This window comes from Lycorma delicatula, chromosome 12 (assembly GCF_047948215.1).
Source record: "Lycorma delicatula isolate Av1 chromosome 12, ASM4794821v1, whole genome shotgun sequence".
In the NCBI taxonomy this organism is placed as follows: domain Eukaryota; kingdom Metazoa; phylum Arthropoda; class Insecta; order Hemiptera; family Fulgoridae; genus Lycorma; species Lycorma delicatula.
Genome location: NC_134466.1, coordinates 27,546,117 through 27,562,021, shown reverse-complemented (window position 1 = coordinate 27,562,021; position 15,905 = coordinate 27,546,117). Strand labels below are relative to the sequence as shown.

The 15,905-nt window shown below is 30.1% G+C and overlaps 1 protein-coding gene across 1 annotated transcript in view; it reads right to left on the bottom strand.

Annotated features, from left to right (window-relative positions):
* LOC142332992 (GATA-binding factor C-like) overlaps positions 1-15,905 on the bottom strand; it is a 380,666-nt gene that overhangs the window by 51,485 nt on the left and 313,276 nt on the right. Inside the window, exon 5 of the mRNA XM_075379756.1 lies at positions 3,531-3,665. Coding sequence (XP_075235871.1) covers positions 3,531-3,665 — 135 coding nt within the window. The remainder of the gene's footprint in view (positions 1-3,530; positions 3,666-15,905) is intronic.

The following is a 15,905-nucleotide window of genomic DNA, read 5'->3' as shown; positions in this document are numbered from 1 at the left end:
AAGATGGACGAAGCAGGAGCGATATAAAATGCCGAATAGCACAAGCTAAACGAGCCTTCAGTAAGAAATATAATTTGTTTACATCAAAAATTAATTTAAATCTCAGGAAAAGATTTTTGAAAGTGTATGTTTGGAGTGTCGCTTTATATGGAAGTGAAACTTGGACGATCGGAGTATCTGAGAAGAAAAGATTAGAAGCTTTTGAAATGCGGTGCTATAGGAGAATGTTAAAAATCAGATGGGTGGATAAAGTGACAAATGAAGAGGTATTGCGGCAAATAGATGAAGAAAGAAGCATTTGGAAAAATATAGTTAAAAGAAGAGACAGACTTGTAGGCCACATACTAAGGCATCCTGGAATAGTCGCTTTAATATTGGAAGGACAGGTAGAAGGGAAAAATTGTGTAGGCAGGCCACGTTTGGAGTATGTAAAACAAATTGTTGGGGATGTAGGATGTAGAGGGTATACTGAAATGAAACGACTAGCACTAGATAGGGAATCTTGGAGAGCTGCATCAAACCAGTCAAATGACTGAAGACAAAAAAAAACAAGCAGAAAAAATAAAATAAACATAAAAAAAATAACTGAAAAAAATCTTCATCTTAAAATAGAAATAATCAAACAAATCTCTACTACTACTACTACTACTACTACTACTATGCCTAGAAAGATATTAAAAGGAAACCTTTTTCAGTTTTTCGAAAATTTTTGTCAATTATCTTTTTCAATTGGTAAGATAAGCGTGTACGCATATACTATGCTTAACATAAATTGGAGTTAAATTTGCAAAATTTTGAAATATTTTCCCAAAAAAAATTACCCTAAAAACCTCCCCAACCTCTAAAGATACTGAACCCAAAGATTTACCAACAAATTGTCTCATATAAGACATACGTACGAACATTATCCCCTTATATTTTTATTTTTTTTATTTTGGAGTCCCTGGGTCATGAAATGTTGAGAAATGCAAAAAGTCCATATCCCATTTTTTGACCGATTATCATACTTCCCTTCTTGCAATATGTTTCTAAATCAATGAAATGATGTAGAGAGATGAACAGTTATTGTAGAGAAAAATTAAATTAGACTTCTAGAAAGGTCCCGTATAATGTTTTAGTTTGAATTTACTTTTTAATGGTAAGAAAAAGAGAAAAATTAACACCGGAACAATTAGAAATGAGATTTTAAAGAAAATTAAATTGAACACGAAAACTAAAAAAAAAAAGATGTAATGAGGAAATTAAACAAGAATAAAAATGAACTGGAATTATTAAAATTTAAAAATTTTAGCTATAAAATAGAGGAGAATGGAAATGAACATACTGCAAGAGACCTGCCTAAAAACAAATAACCACAAGTACGTAAAATAAGTACAAATATAATAATGATTTTGCACATATTAATAAAAAAAATCTGATTTGGGCACCATATAACTTTTTTATACGCCTATTAAAATATATATACAGATTTCTTTAAAATGAAAAGTACATAAAATTTTATTTCACTAATAACTTCTGATATTTTTTCTTATTATTTTTTATTGAATTATTATTTATTGTAAACAATTTTTTTTACAATCAGAGGTTAATAATTATAAATAAATCAATATAATTAAAATAAATAAAATTAAAAAAAAAAAGAAGGAGATGAAGTCTAATTCAAACTGATGTGCCTTCCCCTAAAAAGATCCAAATATTTCACTAATTAAAATTACATTGGCTATAACTCTGGTACCAATGAAAACAAGTACCACTTATGATATATCATTGAAAAGCTCTCAATGAGGGCTTATTACTTCAATTAAGAAAAAGTTCAAAATCCAAATTTTTTGGGTTTTTGGGCTTTTTTGGACACTTTTGCTTCAATCGATTGCAATAAAAAAAAAAAGGGAGGTGCATAACTAGATGTTACAACAGTACTAAATCCATAATTTTAACATCCTACGGCTAAACGTTTTTGAGTTACGAGAGATACGTACATACAGATGTCATGCCGAAACCAGTAAAAATGGATTCAGGCATGGTAAAAATGTTTATTCCGTTGAAACTGTTAACCGAAATTTTTCGCGATCACAATACATCCTTTACTTCGTACAAGGAAGCAAAAAAATTTATTTGAACACATATCAAGTGACAGATGATTTCATATTAAACACATTTATCGAAAGATCTTAAAAAATGTAGTAATGAAGGTTGCATTTAGTAAGTTTTAGTAGGACAAAGAAGGACTGTGTTATTTATTGAGCAATAAAGGTAAAATTTGATCATTTTTAATAAGTCAAGGAAGAGGATGTGTTTTTTTTTTTGAAAATTCTTAATTTTTTAATTAACGGTACTATAAATTTATTACATGACTATATCCAGAAAACATAATGAATCGTTTTTAAGGAGCTCAGAGATATAATAATGTATTTTACACGGGAGATAATAAAAATTTAATAACGACGTTAACTAGCGATTTAACAATCAAAGGTTGTGTAAATACGAATATGTACATGTAAAATTGTATATATATCAAATATATACAATACATAACAAATACATATTTATATGAGTTACTAGCAGACCCGGCAATGCTTCGCTACTGCTAGATTTCAGTATATATATATATATATATATATATATATATATATATAGATTTAGATTAAATGAACACAATTGAAAGTTTGATAAAACATTAACAAAATGAACATTACGGAACTTCACAAAATTTAACCAATCCCTTTTTCCGTTTTCCCTTTTCCCGCTTCCCTTTTCCCCATTTACTTTTCCCATTTTACCTTTTACCATATTCCCTTTTCCCTTTCCCTTTCCTTCCAATATTTCGGTTTCCCCCTTCCTGTTTCCCCGTTCCCATTTTCTTTTTTCTCCTTTCCCCTTTCCATTTCCTTTTTTGTTTTTCCTTTTCCTCTACATTTTTCTTTTCCATTTTCACCTTCTTTCCTTTTTCGACTTTCCCTTTCTCCCTTTTTCCCCGCGCGTAAATCGGTCCAGTAGTTTTTTGGTCTATAGCGGACACACATATCGGAAACACTGAAATGGAATCGTAAAATATTTAGTATAGCGTGTGTTGGTTTTACGTCCAACAGATAGCGCTGTTTTTTTAAAAAAAAGGATGTTTTTACCTGTCACTGGTTTGAAATTTTAGGTATATAAATAGCAGGTGTATGAAAACACGCGCGTATTGGAATGCAACGTTGTATCAAAATTTTTAAAACAATCGGTGAAGAACTTTCGAAGATTTAAGATTTTGAACAAAATAAATTTACATTTTTATTTATAGAGATGTATAACACACATATTTACTTTTATATATTACACGTAAAAAAGATTCTTCTATTTCGTTATTTCTATATTTGAAACAGGCTGTAACATATCAGTTCCAAGTCAGATTAAACAATAATAATAATAATAATAACAATAAAAAAGTAAAAAATTAAAAACGAAAAATACTTTTTATAGTCAAAACTAAAATAATAGTTCATTTATTCATAAAATAATAATAATAATAATAATTGTAACAAACTTACGTTGTGTAATTTGTAATATAACCCGCAGGCATTACAGACCGGCTCCCCATTCTGATTTCTTCTCCACAAAGTAGTCGTTGTTGTCTTACAGTTGGCACAACTGGTGCCCGCCCTCCTTGCTGCCGACTGAAGACTCTGTAAGTAGAAAAAAAAAGAAATAATAAAATATATATATGTATTAACATCTTAATTCATGTACGAGAATAAATTATTTATAAAAGAAAAAAAAAAGTTAGTAGGATATACCTAGTACTTCAGTAGTTCATAGAACAATAAAATTACCATTGTATAAATGTAGAGCATTTTTATACTAGTGAAACATTGAACAATAAGAAACAATATTAAGAATGGAAGCTTTTGAAATAGTATGTTACAATAGACTTTAAAAATTAAATGGCTTTTACGGGAAATTATAATATAAAGGAATCTATTACAGTCTTCTTTCTTAAAAAAAAATAGCTTAAATGACTCCACATATATATAGTAGATTAAAAAATTATAAGAAAACAGAGATAATTTCATAAAAACAGTAACTTTCAAAGTTTTTTCTAATTATTATTTATTTTGGAACTCAGTAGTTTATTCATTTGGTAAAGCTTACTTGCCAGCTATATGATTTCCAAACATTTCATTCATTCATTTATTATATTCTGCCAATAGAGCAGGTCTTACCGTGGCTACTCTCCACTTGTTCCTGTCCGGTGGAAGGGTTTTTGTTTCCGGATATTTTCCTCTTTCCACAACCCCATTAATCAACTGAAATGTCCTTCTTCCCCTTCCTCTCTTTTCATTTACCAATCCTTCAACTGCATCTATTAGTAACCACTTTCTTTTCATATAATCTCTCAGCCAGTTCCTTTCCCTGCCTAAAATTTTATTTAACATATTCCTCTCCTCTTCTATTCTTCTTAACACCTCCTCATTTGATATAATATCCTGCCGTTTACCATTTTACGCCACACCCACATCTTAAAACGCCTCAATTCATCGTTTATCTTCCTTTCTTAAAGTCCACGTTTCTGCACCGTAAAGCATAATACCCCAAATAAAACATCCTGGCAATCTCTTCCTCAAAACTAAATTCTATTTCCTACATAGCAAACTCCTTTTCCTACTAAATACCTCCTTACCTATTGCTATTTTTTTTTCGTTTCTATGGTACTGCTAAGATCTTCCGTTATGAGGCTACCCAAGTACCTCTTTTTCCTGTTTAGCCTCCGGTAACTACCGTTTAGATAATTCTTCAGAGGATGATATGTATGAGTGTAAATGAAGTGTAGTCTTGTACATTCTCAGTTCGACCATTCCTGAGATGTGTAGTTAATTGAAACCCAACCACCAAAGAACACCGGTATCCACGATCTAGTATTCAAATCCGTGTAAAAATAACTGGCTTTACTAGGACTTGAACGCTGTAACTTTCGACTTTCCAAATCAGCTGATTTGGGAAGACGCGTTAACCACTAGACCAACCCGGTGGGTAAATTCGTGAATACTAATTATTTTAATCTTAACCGCTATTATTATCACCAGTTTAAGCATAATTATTAAGTAAATTTTATAAGAAAGCTACCTATTGTAATGGGTACCATAATTCGACTTCTGAAAAATTTCGATATATCTTCGCTTTTCACATCCTTCCGAACCCAAAACCACCGTCAGTTCAAAAGTTTATATGTACATTTATATACATATTTCACTTTCTTGTGAACACGATAACTGCCGTAATTTTGTGCTAATAATCACTTTCAAATGAATGCATAGAATAAAACGATCCAAAATCTTGGTCGAGCTCGTTAACAAGAAAAATCGGACCATGGGGGTGGAAATGGGGGAATTTTTTTCGAAAAAACAAAATATCGATATAAGTTTTCTATTAAGTAAAATATCCAATTCGTTTAAAGTTGTTACTATTATTTGAATAAGGGTTTAAAACTTACCTTAGTAAAACTTTTTGATATCACCAACCATTGGCCCAGGGGTTAGAAAAAAATTGGATTTACAGACAAAAAATCATACCTTTCTTAATAAGCACAGTATCGAATCGATTTAAAGTGATCGTGAATCCTCTAAACATTATCTAAAACTTTTGTCTGAAATAGTTTTGATGTGACCAACTCTTACGGCAAGAGATGACCAAAATATTACTGGAATTGTAAAAAGATATCGCTTATCGTATGCTAAACATGTGAAACTTTTTTCAAATGCAGCCATTGTCGTATTGAGTAAATTTGAATTTTTTCTTAACTTTAAGGTGGAAATCTTTTTTATCATTATCTTAGCACCGATGAAATCTACCTCCGCCTTCCGGCGTGCCGAAAGGGATTATTTTTAAATTATTTAGTGTATTAATTTTTAATATATCAACAATTAATTGATATATTATAATCGTAATAGGATCATCGTTTATAAAACAATGCCATTAATTTATAAACTACGCATATTATTATTCAGATGCTGTAAAAATTATATGGTTTTTTAACAGTTCCAATTACGGATCTCAAAATTAAAGTAATTTTATTTAATCGATTTTAAAACCGTCGAATCATTGATAAATTAAGAATTATACATGGTACATAATACATTTTTTTTTAAATCCCATTTCTTTTTCTAGAAATTAAAATTTTTTTTAATCTTTCATTTTTAATATCTTTAAAGTAATTTTGGATTTTTTTTTGTCCTCAGTCATTTGACTGTGCAGCTCTCCAAGATTCCCTATCTAGTGCTAGTCGTTTCATTTCGGAATACCCCCTATATCCTACGTCCCTAACAATTTGTTTAACATATTCTAAACTTTGCCTTCCTGCACAACTTTTTCCTTCTACCTGTCCCTCTAATATTAAAGCAACTATTCCAGGATGCCTTAATATGTGGCCTATAAGTCTGTCTCTTCTTTTAACTATATTTTTCCAAATTATTCTTTCTTCATCGATTTGCCGTAACACCTTTTAATTTGACACTTTATCCATCTATCTGATTTTTAACATTCTCTTATAGCACCGCATTTCAAAAGCTTCTAATGTTTTCTTCTCGGGTACTCCTATCGTCCAAGTTTCACTTCCATATAAATCGAAGCTCCAAATCGCTCCATATAAAGCTACATTCCAAATATATACTTTCAAAAATGTTTTCCTGACATTTAAATTAATTTTTGATGAAAAAAAATTATATTAATGACTGCAAGCTCGTTTCGCCTGTGCTATTCGGCATTTTATATAGCTCCTAGTTCGTTCATCTTTAGTAATTCTACTTCCCAAATAACAAAATTCTTCTATCTCCGTAATCTTTTCTCTTCCTATTTCCACATTCAGTGTTCCATCTTCGTTATTTTACATCTCATTACTTTCGTTTTGTTCTTGCTTATTTTCATGCGGTAGTTCTTGCGTAGGACTTCATCCATGCCGTTCACTGTTCCTTCTAAATCCTTTTTACTCTCAGCTAGAATTACTATATTATGAGCAAATTATAACATCTTTATCTTTTCACACTGTACTGTTACTTCGAATCTAAATCGTTCATTAACATCATTAATTGCTAGTTCTATGTAAAGATTAAAAAGGTAACAGGGATAGGGAACATCCCTGTAGGACTCCTTTCTTATTACGGCTTCTTTTTTATGTTCTTCAATTATTACTGTTGCTGTTTGGTTCCTGTAAATGTTTGCAATCGTTCTTTTATCTCTGTATTTGAACCCAATTTTTTTAAAATGCTGAACATTTTATTCCAGTCTACATTATCGAATGCCTTTTTTATGTCTATAAATGCCAAGTATGACGGTTTGTTTTTCTTTAATCTTCCTTCTACTATTAATTTTGGATTGAAGAAGAGATTAATTGTTGAATAATGTTGTCGTGTATTTTAGTACCTTAATAAATAATAATTAAAAAAATAAACTAGGGTACAAAAAATTCAAAAACTATTCCTTTTTATATGAAAAAGTAATTAAGTAAAAACTTGTCAATTTTATCAAAAAGGTAAATATAGTTTATATTAATATATAAAAATAATAAAACTAATTATTAAAAAAAAATAATTGTAATGTTGAAATAATAATAGAACAACTTGAACATAATTATAAATAAAATCGGTACAAAATAGAATAACAATTTCGAAGTTGTTATTTAATTGATAAATATTTGAATATACATTTAAATAAATGAGTTCATGAAAAAAAAATCTAGTTTGTTTAATTTAGATTAAAAAAAAAAAAAAACACATCAGGAGACTAACACTGTTTCTTTAAAAGGAAATCTTTTAATTTAATTTTAAATAAATTGTTAGGAAATGTTTTGTCGTAAGAAAATTAATCGAACAAAAAAAATGCTAAAGTGTACCTTTCTCGTAAGCTGAAATAATAGTTAGTATAAGATGAAAACAATTGTTCTCCGGTTTGATACAATTGAATATAGAATAATAATTTTATACTAATTTTATTTTTTATTTTAAACAAACGTTTCATATTTATAAGTAGTATAAATGTACGGAGATTTAAGCATTTTAAAATTATTAAAAATCTATCTATGCGAAACAAATTTACTGGAAGCAAATAAAACTTTGATCGTCCATTTTTCTATTTTGAAAAACATTCTTTTTTTAAATGGATTCAAGTGAAATTTTTAAAGTCGAATATTTGCGTTTATCATAAATATTTGCCAAAGACTCCAAACGATTAAAATGTAATATTATTACATTAAATATTATAATAATATTATTATTATTTTTTTAAATTTATTTTATTAGCATTAATAGAAGTATTACCCGTACGATTAGCAACATTATATCCACCTACGAGGCAAATTGTAACATTTTAATCTATCTAGAAAGTTACATACCACCTACTGATATTTTTATTTAATGCAAAATATTTTTAATATTGTTAGGTATAACAAAATTATTGCAGTATAGGCACTATGGTATCATGTATAAAAGAGTATAACAATAAATGGTTTGGTATTTTGAGGAAGATAATTTATAAATATTAAAATGAACGAAACGCCCAGAATATAAATACATCCAATTTTTTTTTTTGGGGGGGGGGGATTGATTAATAATACCATCTATGGAATTTTATCAAAAATTTTTAAATTTCCTAAATTTTAGAAAGTTATGATAAAACATTAAAAGCTATATTAAATTAAATATATTTTAAACGTTGTTAAATAGAAAAATAATAATAACAATAATATATGACAGCGAAACAGAATGGGAGAATCGTGATCATCAGTAGGGTTAGACATGTTGATCTATCCTTAAGAATAAGGGGGCGTGTCCGGTAGAGGCAGCATATGCTTTAACTTTGATCTCGTGATGCGATTCAACCGAGGGCTATGATTAATATAGGCATACCGAGGTAACAACACAGTACAACACAGCAAACCGTTCAACAAGAGAGAGAAAGACGGAACGAGTTAAAACGAATAGGAACGACTGAGAACAAGAAGCGAAGGAAAATCTTGTCCTGGTTCGTTTGGTCTCAGCCGGTCACTTGTGGCTTGACTCTTACATCGCTTGTTGATGCTTAAAACAAGAATGATGCCTCTGGCAGTCGATCATCTTTTTACAGTCATCAAAATCATTGCCTTCATAATCATCATGATCAACAACATTGACCGTAATCAGATTAACTTCACATTTATAGTCATCGAACTTTATTGGATCAAAACAGAACAAAAAAGAAGGAAATCCTCGATTGGATAATTATGAGAAAATATTTGTATTATTTCTTTACGTAATCTCCAAAACTACTCAAACCAATTCAAAGAAAAATTAATAAAAAAAAAACACAAATGCCCATATTCTTTTCTTTTTTTTACCTGGGACCGCCGTTAGGTATTTGCTTTACAGGATAAGATAAATAACAATTTTTGTAGCGTTTGAAAATGCCATTATGCTCGACCGGGATTCGAACCCGGGTCCTCCGGATGAAAGACCGAGACGCTACCGTTCGCGCCATGGAGGTCGGCCAATATTCTCCTTAGATAACTGCTACGTAACGGTACATCAAATTCTTTTAGATTAATATCTACTAACTTACTACCAAAATTGAAAATAATATTCAGAATCGATTATTAGGCTGTAGTCAAATGATTTCAGGCGGTGCTAACGAACTTATGAAATATAATTTAAGCATAATATTTATTCCAGTTTCTTTTTATCATCTTTTATTTTCGGGTCTTCCCAGATGTTTTCTAGCCGATAAAAGCGATTTAAAAATCTAACCAAGTTATAATTTGAATTTTTTTTTCACGAATATATTTTACTTTGAAAAAAACAGATCTGACCACAATATTAATTTATATTTTCTTGAAGCCGGTTTCACACCTAACAAATTTTTATGACATGAGGGGGATATATGTTAATAAAACACAGTGTTTTAGATTAATTTTGATTTTACAGGACCTTAAAAAGGAAGAACAACTTAAAATTGTAAGAATTAATGGATCAGTATATAAATAAAAAACACGAAAGTTGTTTGGAACAACACAGCTGAATGTGATTACGACTTCTGAAATAAAACTATTTTAAAGAACTGTTAAGTATTGCATCTTAAAGTGTTTCTATTCATTCCTTTATGATGTCTTCTATATAAGAATGATAAAATTTAACAACAAAAATGAGTCGAAGTTGTTTACCGACCATCATTAAAAACGACCTTATTATTTTTACACGTACGAAAAAGTCTTCATTTTAATACACTTGATCATTATTAAATTTATACAAACAGAAAAACACATCATGATATATTAATGAATAGATAAATGAATTTATTTTTTAATCATATTGTAAATACATGTCGTTTTAACTAAATAAAAAAAAATTACCGGTAGTAATAAAGGTAATTGATGTCAGGGTAACTGGAGCAGTAACAAATACAGATTATTGTCGAAAAAGCGGTATGATTTGACTTATTAAAAAGTTATATTTAACAAATTTGGTATGGATTTTCAAAATATAATTGATTTTCTGTTAAATTTACACCTCCGATGATTAAAACAACAAAAAAAAACCAAGACGTAAAGAAACTAATCCTAAAACATCCCATTCAGTTAATTTAAAAAAAAAAAATATTTAAAAAATATAAACTAACCTTTTTAATCTGTGACAAGAAAATTTTAGAATATATCTAATGCATAGGTTAGAAAATAAAAGTGTTCAGAAGTGGAAAGAGAAATGAACATTGGTAAAATAGACGGAACATACAGGAAAGTTAAGGAAAATTTTGGGGTACATAAATTAAAATCTAATAATGTGTTAAACAAAGATGGTACACCAATATATAATACGAAAGGTAAAGTCGATAGATGGGTGGAATATATTGAAGAGTTATACGGAGGAAATGAATTACAAAATGGTGTTATAGAGGAAGAAGAGGAAGTTGAGGAGGATGAAATGGGAGAAACAATACTGAGATCTGAATTTAAGAGAGCATTAAAAGACTTAAATGGCAGAAAGGCTCCTGGAATAGACGGAATACCTGTAGAATTACTGCGCAGTGCAGGTGAGGAAGCGATTGATAGATTATACAAACTGGTGTGTAATATTTATGAAAATGGGGAATTTCCATCAGACTTCAAAAAAAGTGTTATAGTTATGATACCAAAGAAAGCAGGGGCAGATAAATGTGAAGAATACAGAACAATTAGTTTAACTAGTCATGCATCAAAAATCTTAACTAGAATTTTATACAGAAGAATTGAGAGGAGAGTGGAAGAAGTGTTAGGAGAAGACCAATTTGGTTTCAGGAAAAGTATAGGGACAAGGGAAGCAATTTTAGGCCTCAGATTAATAGTAGAAGGAAGATTAAAGAAAAACAAACCAACATACTTGGCGTTTATAGACCTAGAAAAGGCTTTCGATAACGTAGACTGGAATAAAATGTTCAGCATTTAAAAAAAATTAGGGTTCAAATACAGAGATAGAAGAACAATTGCTAACATGTACAGGAACCAAACAGCAACAATAACAATTGAAGAACATAAGAAAGAAGCTCTAATAAGAAAGGGAGTCCGACAAGGATGTTGCCTATCTCCGTTACTTTTTAATCTTTACATGGAACTAGCAGTTAATGATGTTAAAGAACAATTTAGATTCGGAGTAACAGTACAAGGTGAAAAGATAAAGATGCTACGATTTGCTGATGATATAGTAATTCTAGCCGAGAGTAAAAAGGATTTAGAAGAAACAATGAACGGCATAGATGAAGTCCTACGCAAGAACTATCGCATGAAAATAAACAAGAACAAAACAAAAGTAATGAAATGTAGTAGAAATAACAAAGATGGACCGCTGAATGTGAAAATAGGAGGAGAAAAGATTATGGAGGTAGAAGAATTTTGTTATTTGGGAAGTAAAATTACTAAAGATGGACGAAGCAGGAGCGATATAAAATGCCGAATAGCACAAGCTAAACGAGCCTTCAGTAAGAAATATAATTTGTTTACATCAAAAATGAATTTAAATGTCAGGAAAAGATTTTTGAAAGTGTATGTTTGGAGTGTCGCTTTATATGGAAGTGAAACTTGGACAATCGGAGTATCTGAGAAGAAAAGATTAGAAGCTTTTGAAATGCGGTGCTATAGGAGAATGTTAAAAATCAGATGGGTGGATAAAGTGACAAATGAAGAGGTATTGCGGCAAATAGATGAAGAAAGAAGCATTTGGAAAAATATAGTTAAAAGAAGAGACAGACTTATAGGCCACATACTAAGGCATCCTGGTATAGTCGCTTTAATATTGGAAGGACAGGTAGAAGGGAAAAATTGTGTAGGCAGGCCAAGTTTGGAGTATGTAAAACAAATTGTTGGGGATGTAGGATGTAGAGGGTATACTGAAATGAAACGACTAGCACTAGATAGGGAATCTTGGAGAGCTGCATCAAACCTGTCAAATGACTGAAGACAAAAAAAAAAAAAAAAAAAAAAAAAAGTTAGAAAAATAAGACTTTCATCGGAGCAACTCACCTGTTGGGAGGGAGGGGGTTTGTAACGGGTTTTTTTAAATTATTTTTGTAAATTTATTTTTCTAATTCACGAGTTATTGTTCCAATTTTAATTTTACGTTTACTTTTTAAATATAAATAAATGAAAAAAAAAAAACTGTTGCGTATTTCTTCTGGGTAAAAAGAACTACTTTTCGTTTCCGACCCCCTGAACTATCTCGCAGTCACTGATTTTCAGAGTACAACGTAATACATAATTTTGATTAACGAGTAGACCCTAGACACAAGCATCAAATTTAAACTCCCTGCATAATCGCGTATGAAAAATAATCCACTAAACAATCAACATTACCTCGAACTGAGGTTACGTTTTCTAGTGCCAATCTTACATTAGATATAACTGAAGAACAACTCAACCGATCTTCATCAAATCTTTACGTCCACAACTTCAGATAAAATACAACAGCGTATCTAAATTTCAGTGAAATTAATCATTAGTTTTGAAGATTTTCGAGTCATAAAATTTTACACATAGATCTAAATATTTATATACCAGCTATAAGGCGTGCCACGGCACGCCTTCGTAGCCTACGGGAGGATTGCGCTGGCGGGTGGCGTCTTGGAATGCTATTATTAGGTGTCCATAATTGATTACTTCTTGTGTAAAAATGTTTTTTTTTTTTTTTTAATGATGAAAATTGATCAAGGAAAATCGGGAATAAAGGCTAACCCTTTTTTTGAACGATGATTAATAATCATCGTTCAAAATATCAATGGATTCTAAATGGATAATAGATAGTATTTTCAGTATCGATTTATTTTTATCAAACATATTTGTGTTTTAAGATCTGTTACGGTATTGAATGAATGAATTACGGTAGTAAAAAATATTAATTTATTTTATAATTATTATTATTATCGTTGTTATTATTGTCTATAAACATTTAAGAAAAAATCATATGATTTTTTTGACGGGCGGAATGTTCGATCATGTAAGCATGTTCTTAGCTAAGTGGGACGCATACACGGACACAAATACAAATGCCCTTTAGTATGGAAGGATATGTATATATATATATATAAATTACTTCAGTGAATGAATGAGGATGCTATGTATGAGTGTAAGTCGACTATTTCTGAGATGTGGTTAATTGAAATCCAACCACCAAGGAACACCGATATTCACGATCTAGTATTCAAATTTAAAAAATTAATTGCTTTTACTAGGAATTAAACGTTGGAACTCTCAACTTCGAGATCAGCTGATTTGCGAAGACGCGTTCACCACTACATCAACCCGGTTGATTTCCCTCAACCGTCTTCTTTGGCCTGTTTAGCCTCCGTTAATCTCCTTTCAGATAATACTTCAGAGGATGAATGAGAATGATATGTAAACGAAGTGTAATCTTGTACAGTCTCAGTTTGACTATTCCTGAGATGTGTGGTCAATTGAAAGCCAACCACCAAAGAACACCGGTATCCACGATCTAGTATTCAAATCCGTGTAAAAATAACTGACTTTACTACGACTTGAACGCTGGAACTCTCGACTTCAAAATATCAGCTGATTTGGCAATACGCCTTCACCAACCACTTGATCAACCCGGTAGGTTTCGTCCAGTCGTCTAGCCAGGAGATTCTGCACCCTGGATCCCCGACGCATCCGTTATTTTCATGGTTGAGAAACTTTGACATTTATATTCTCGTTCAACCTGCAGGAGTTGATCTCTTTCCTCTATGGTTTCTTGTCCTCTAACAACCCGGTTATGTTTAGCGGTACATGATGATCATCCTAGATTTGATTTGTTCTTGAAGGGTATGATGAAAAAAATTGAAAAACTATATAGAAGAAGAAAAATGAATAATGAAAGTGGAAGTTATGTACAAAAAAAAAAAAGAAAAGAGGAAATGATGAAGAAGGAAGTATACTTACTGATTTTACAAATATTTAAAAAAAAAAAAGGTTAAATTACAAAAGACAAAACAGTAGTTACTTGTGAGTGCTAAATATTTTACAAATATTCATTAAAGAAAAATGCTTTACTTCATTCTATTTCTGTTAACATGGTGACAGAAATAATAGAATAAAAAGAGTCATTTTGGCTTTTTTAATGAATATCGTAATTCACAACTTCATACGGAAGGGGGCTTCGATCTACGGTTTAAAACCTTCCCTGAGATAACACGAATGTATTCTGAAAATACAAAAACAATCGATCGGTTGGTTCTCGTGTGATGCTGATAGAAACAAACATTCGCATTTATAATTATATAAGATATACTTCAAAATAATAATTTTTATATTCCTAAGATAAGTTTCTATTGTTTAATACACGTAAAAAAAAAATTAATAAATTAAATTTAAAGAAAAAATCAATAATAGTTATAAAAAAGAAGTACCAGCAATCTTAATAACGAAATCGATACGATTTCAATAAGATTAAATATAAATAAATCCAACAAATTTTTCTAAAACCAATTCTGTATTGTACAGAGGCAAAGAAATAATTTTGTTCAAATCAATACGAAAGAAAATAATGTTAGAACTAAAGCAATTTTACTGAAATGTATAGAGAAGATGATTATTCTATAGATGTGTTTAATGTATAAAATTAAAAGGGTATTGAAAAATGTAAAAAAACAAATTCTAAAAAGAAAACAAAAGGCGATAAAATTACGAACGTAAAAAAGGACTTCTGTATAAACATATCCTGTCAAAAATCTATTAACTTGACATCCAAATTAGCTTGTAGAAAGGTTTAAAATACCTTATTCAGATAGCACTCTTAATAGTAGGAATAGGTTCTTTATAACTCATTAAATCATATTATACATTATTAGTTATGTCTCCATTACCAATCCATCTGCTTTTATCGCTCTCTCCCTACTCACTTCTCTTCTTTACATACACAAAACACATACTTCTACATAATAGGTTTTTTCTTTTAATAATCCGTTACATTAACGTATAATCATCCATAATAAGAGACCAAAAAATAAAAAAAATAAATATATATATACTTTTTTCCTTTTAACTCATCCTGATTCTGCAAATCATTCTAATATTTTAGCATCAGCCTTTATTTTTTTGATCTAAATTTTTGACAACACTAATTTTCAAAAATTCCTTCCTTCATTATCTATTTATAAGATAATTCTTCAACAAATATAAAGATTAATCTATCTAAAAATCAGCAAATCCTATCGAAGAAAGAAAGGGTGTTCCGAGCACAAGAACCAGGAAAATCCTGTTCGAAATAGTTATTCCATTGGGTTCCGAGCTTTTATATTCTCCCATCGATAAAAATTCGTTTCTTAACAAATGTTTCAAATTTTTTCCCCTAAAATATTTTACTAAACTATAGAGGGATTCAAGAAGGACTTGACAAATTTAAAAAATATATAAAAATTAATTGAAGTTTCATTTCATAGAAAAA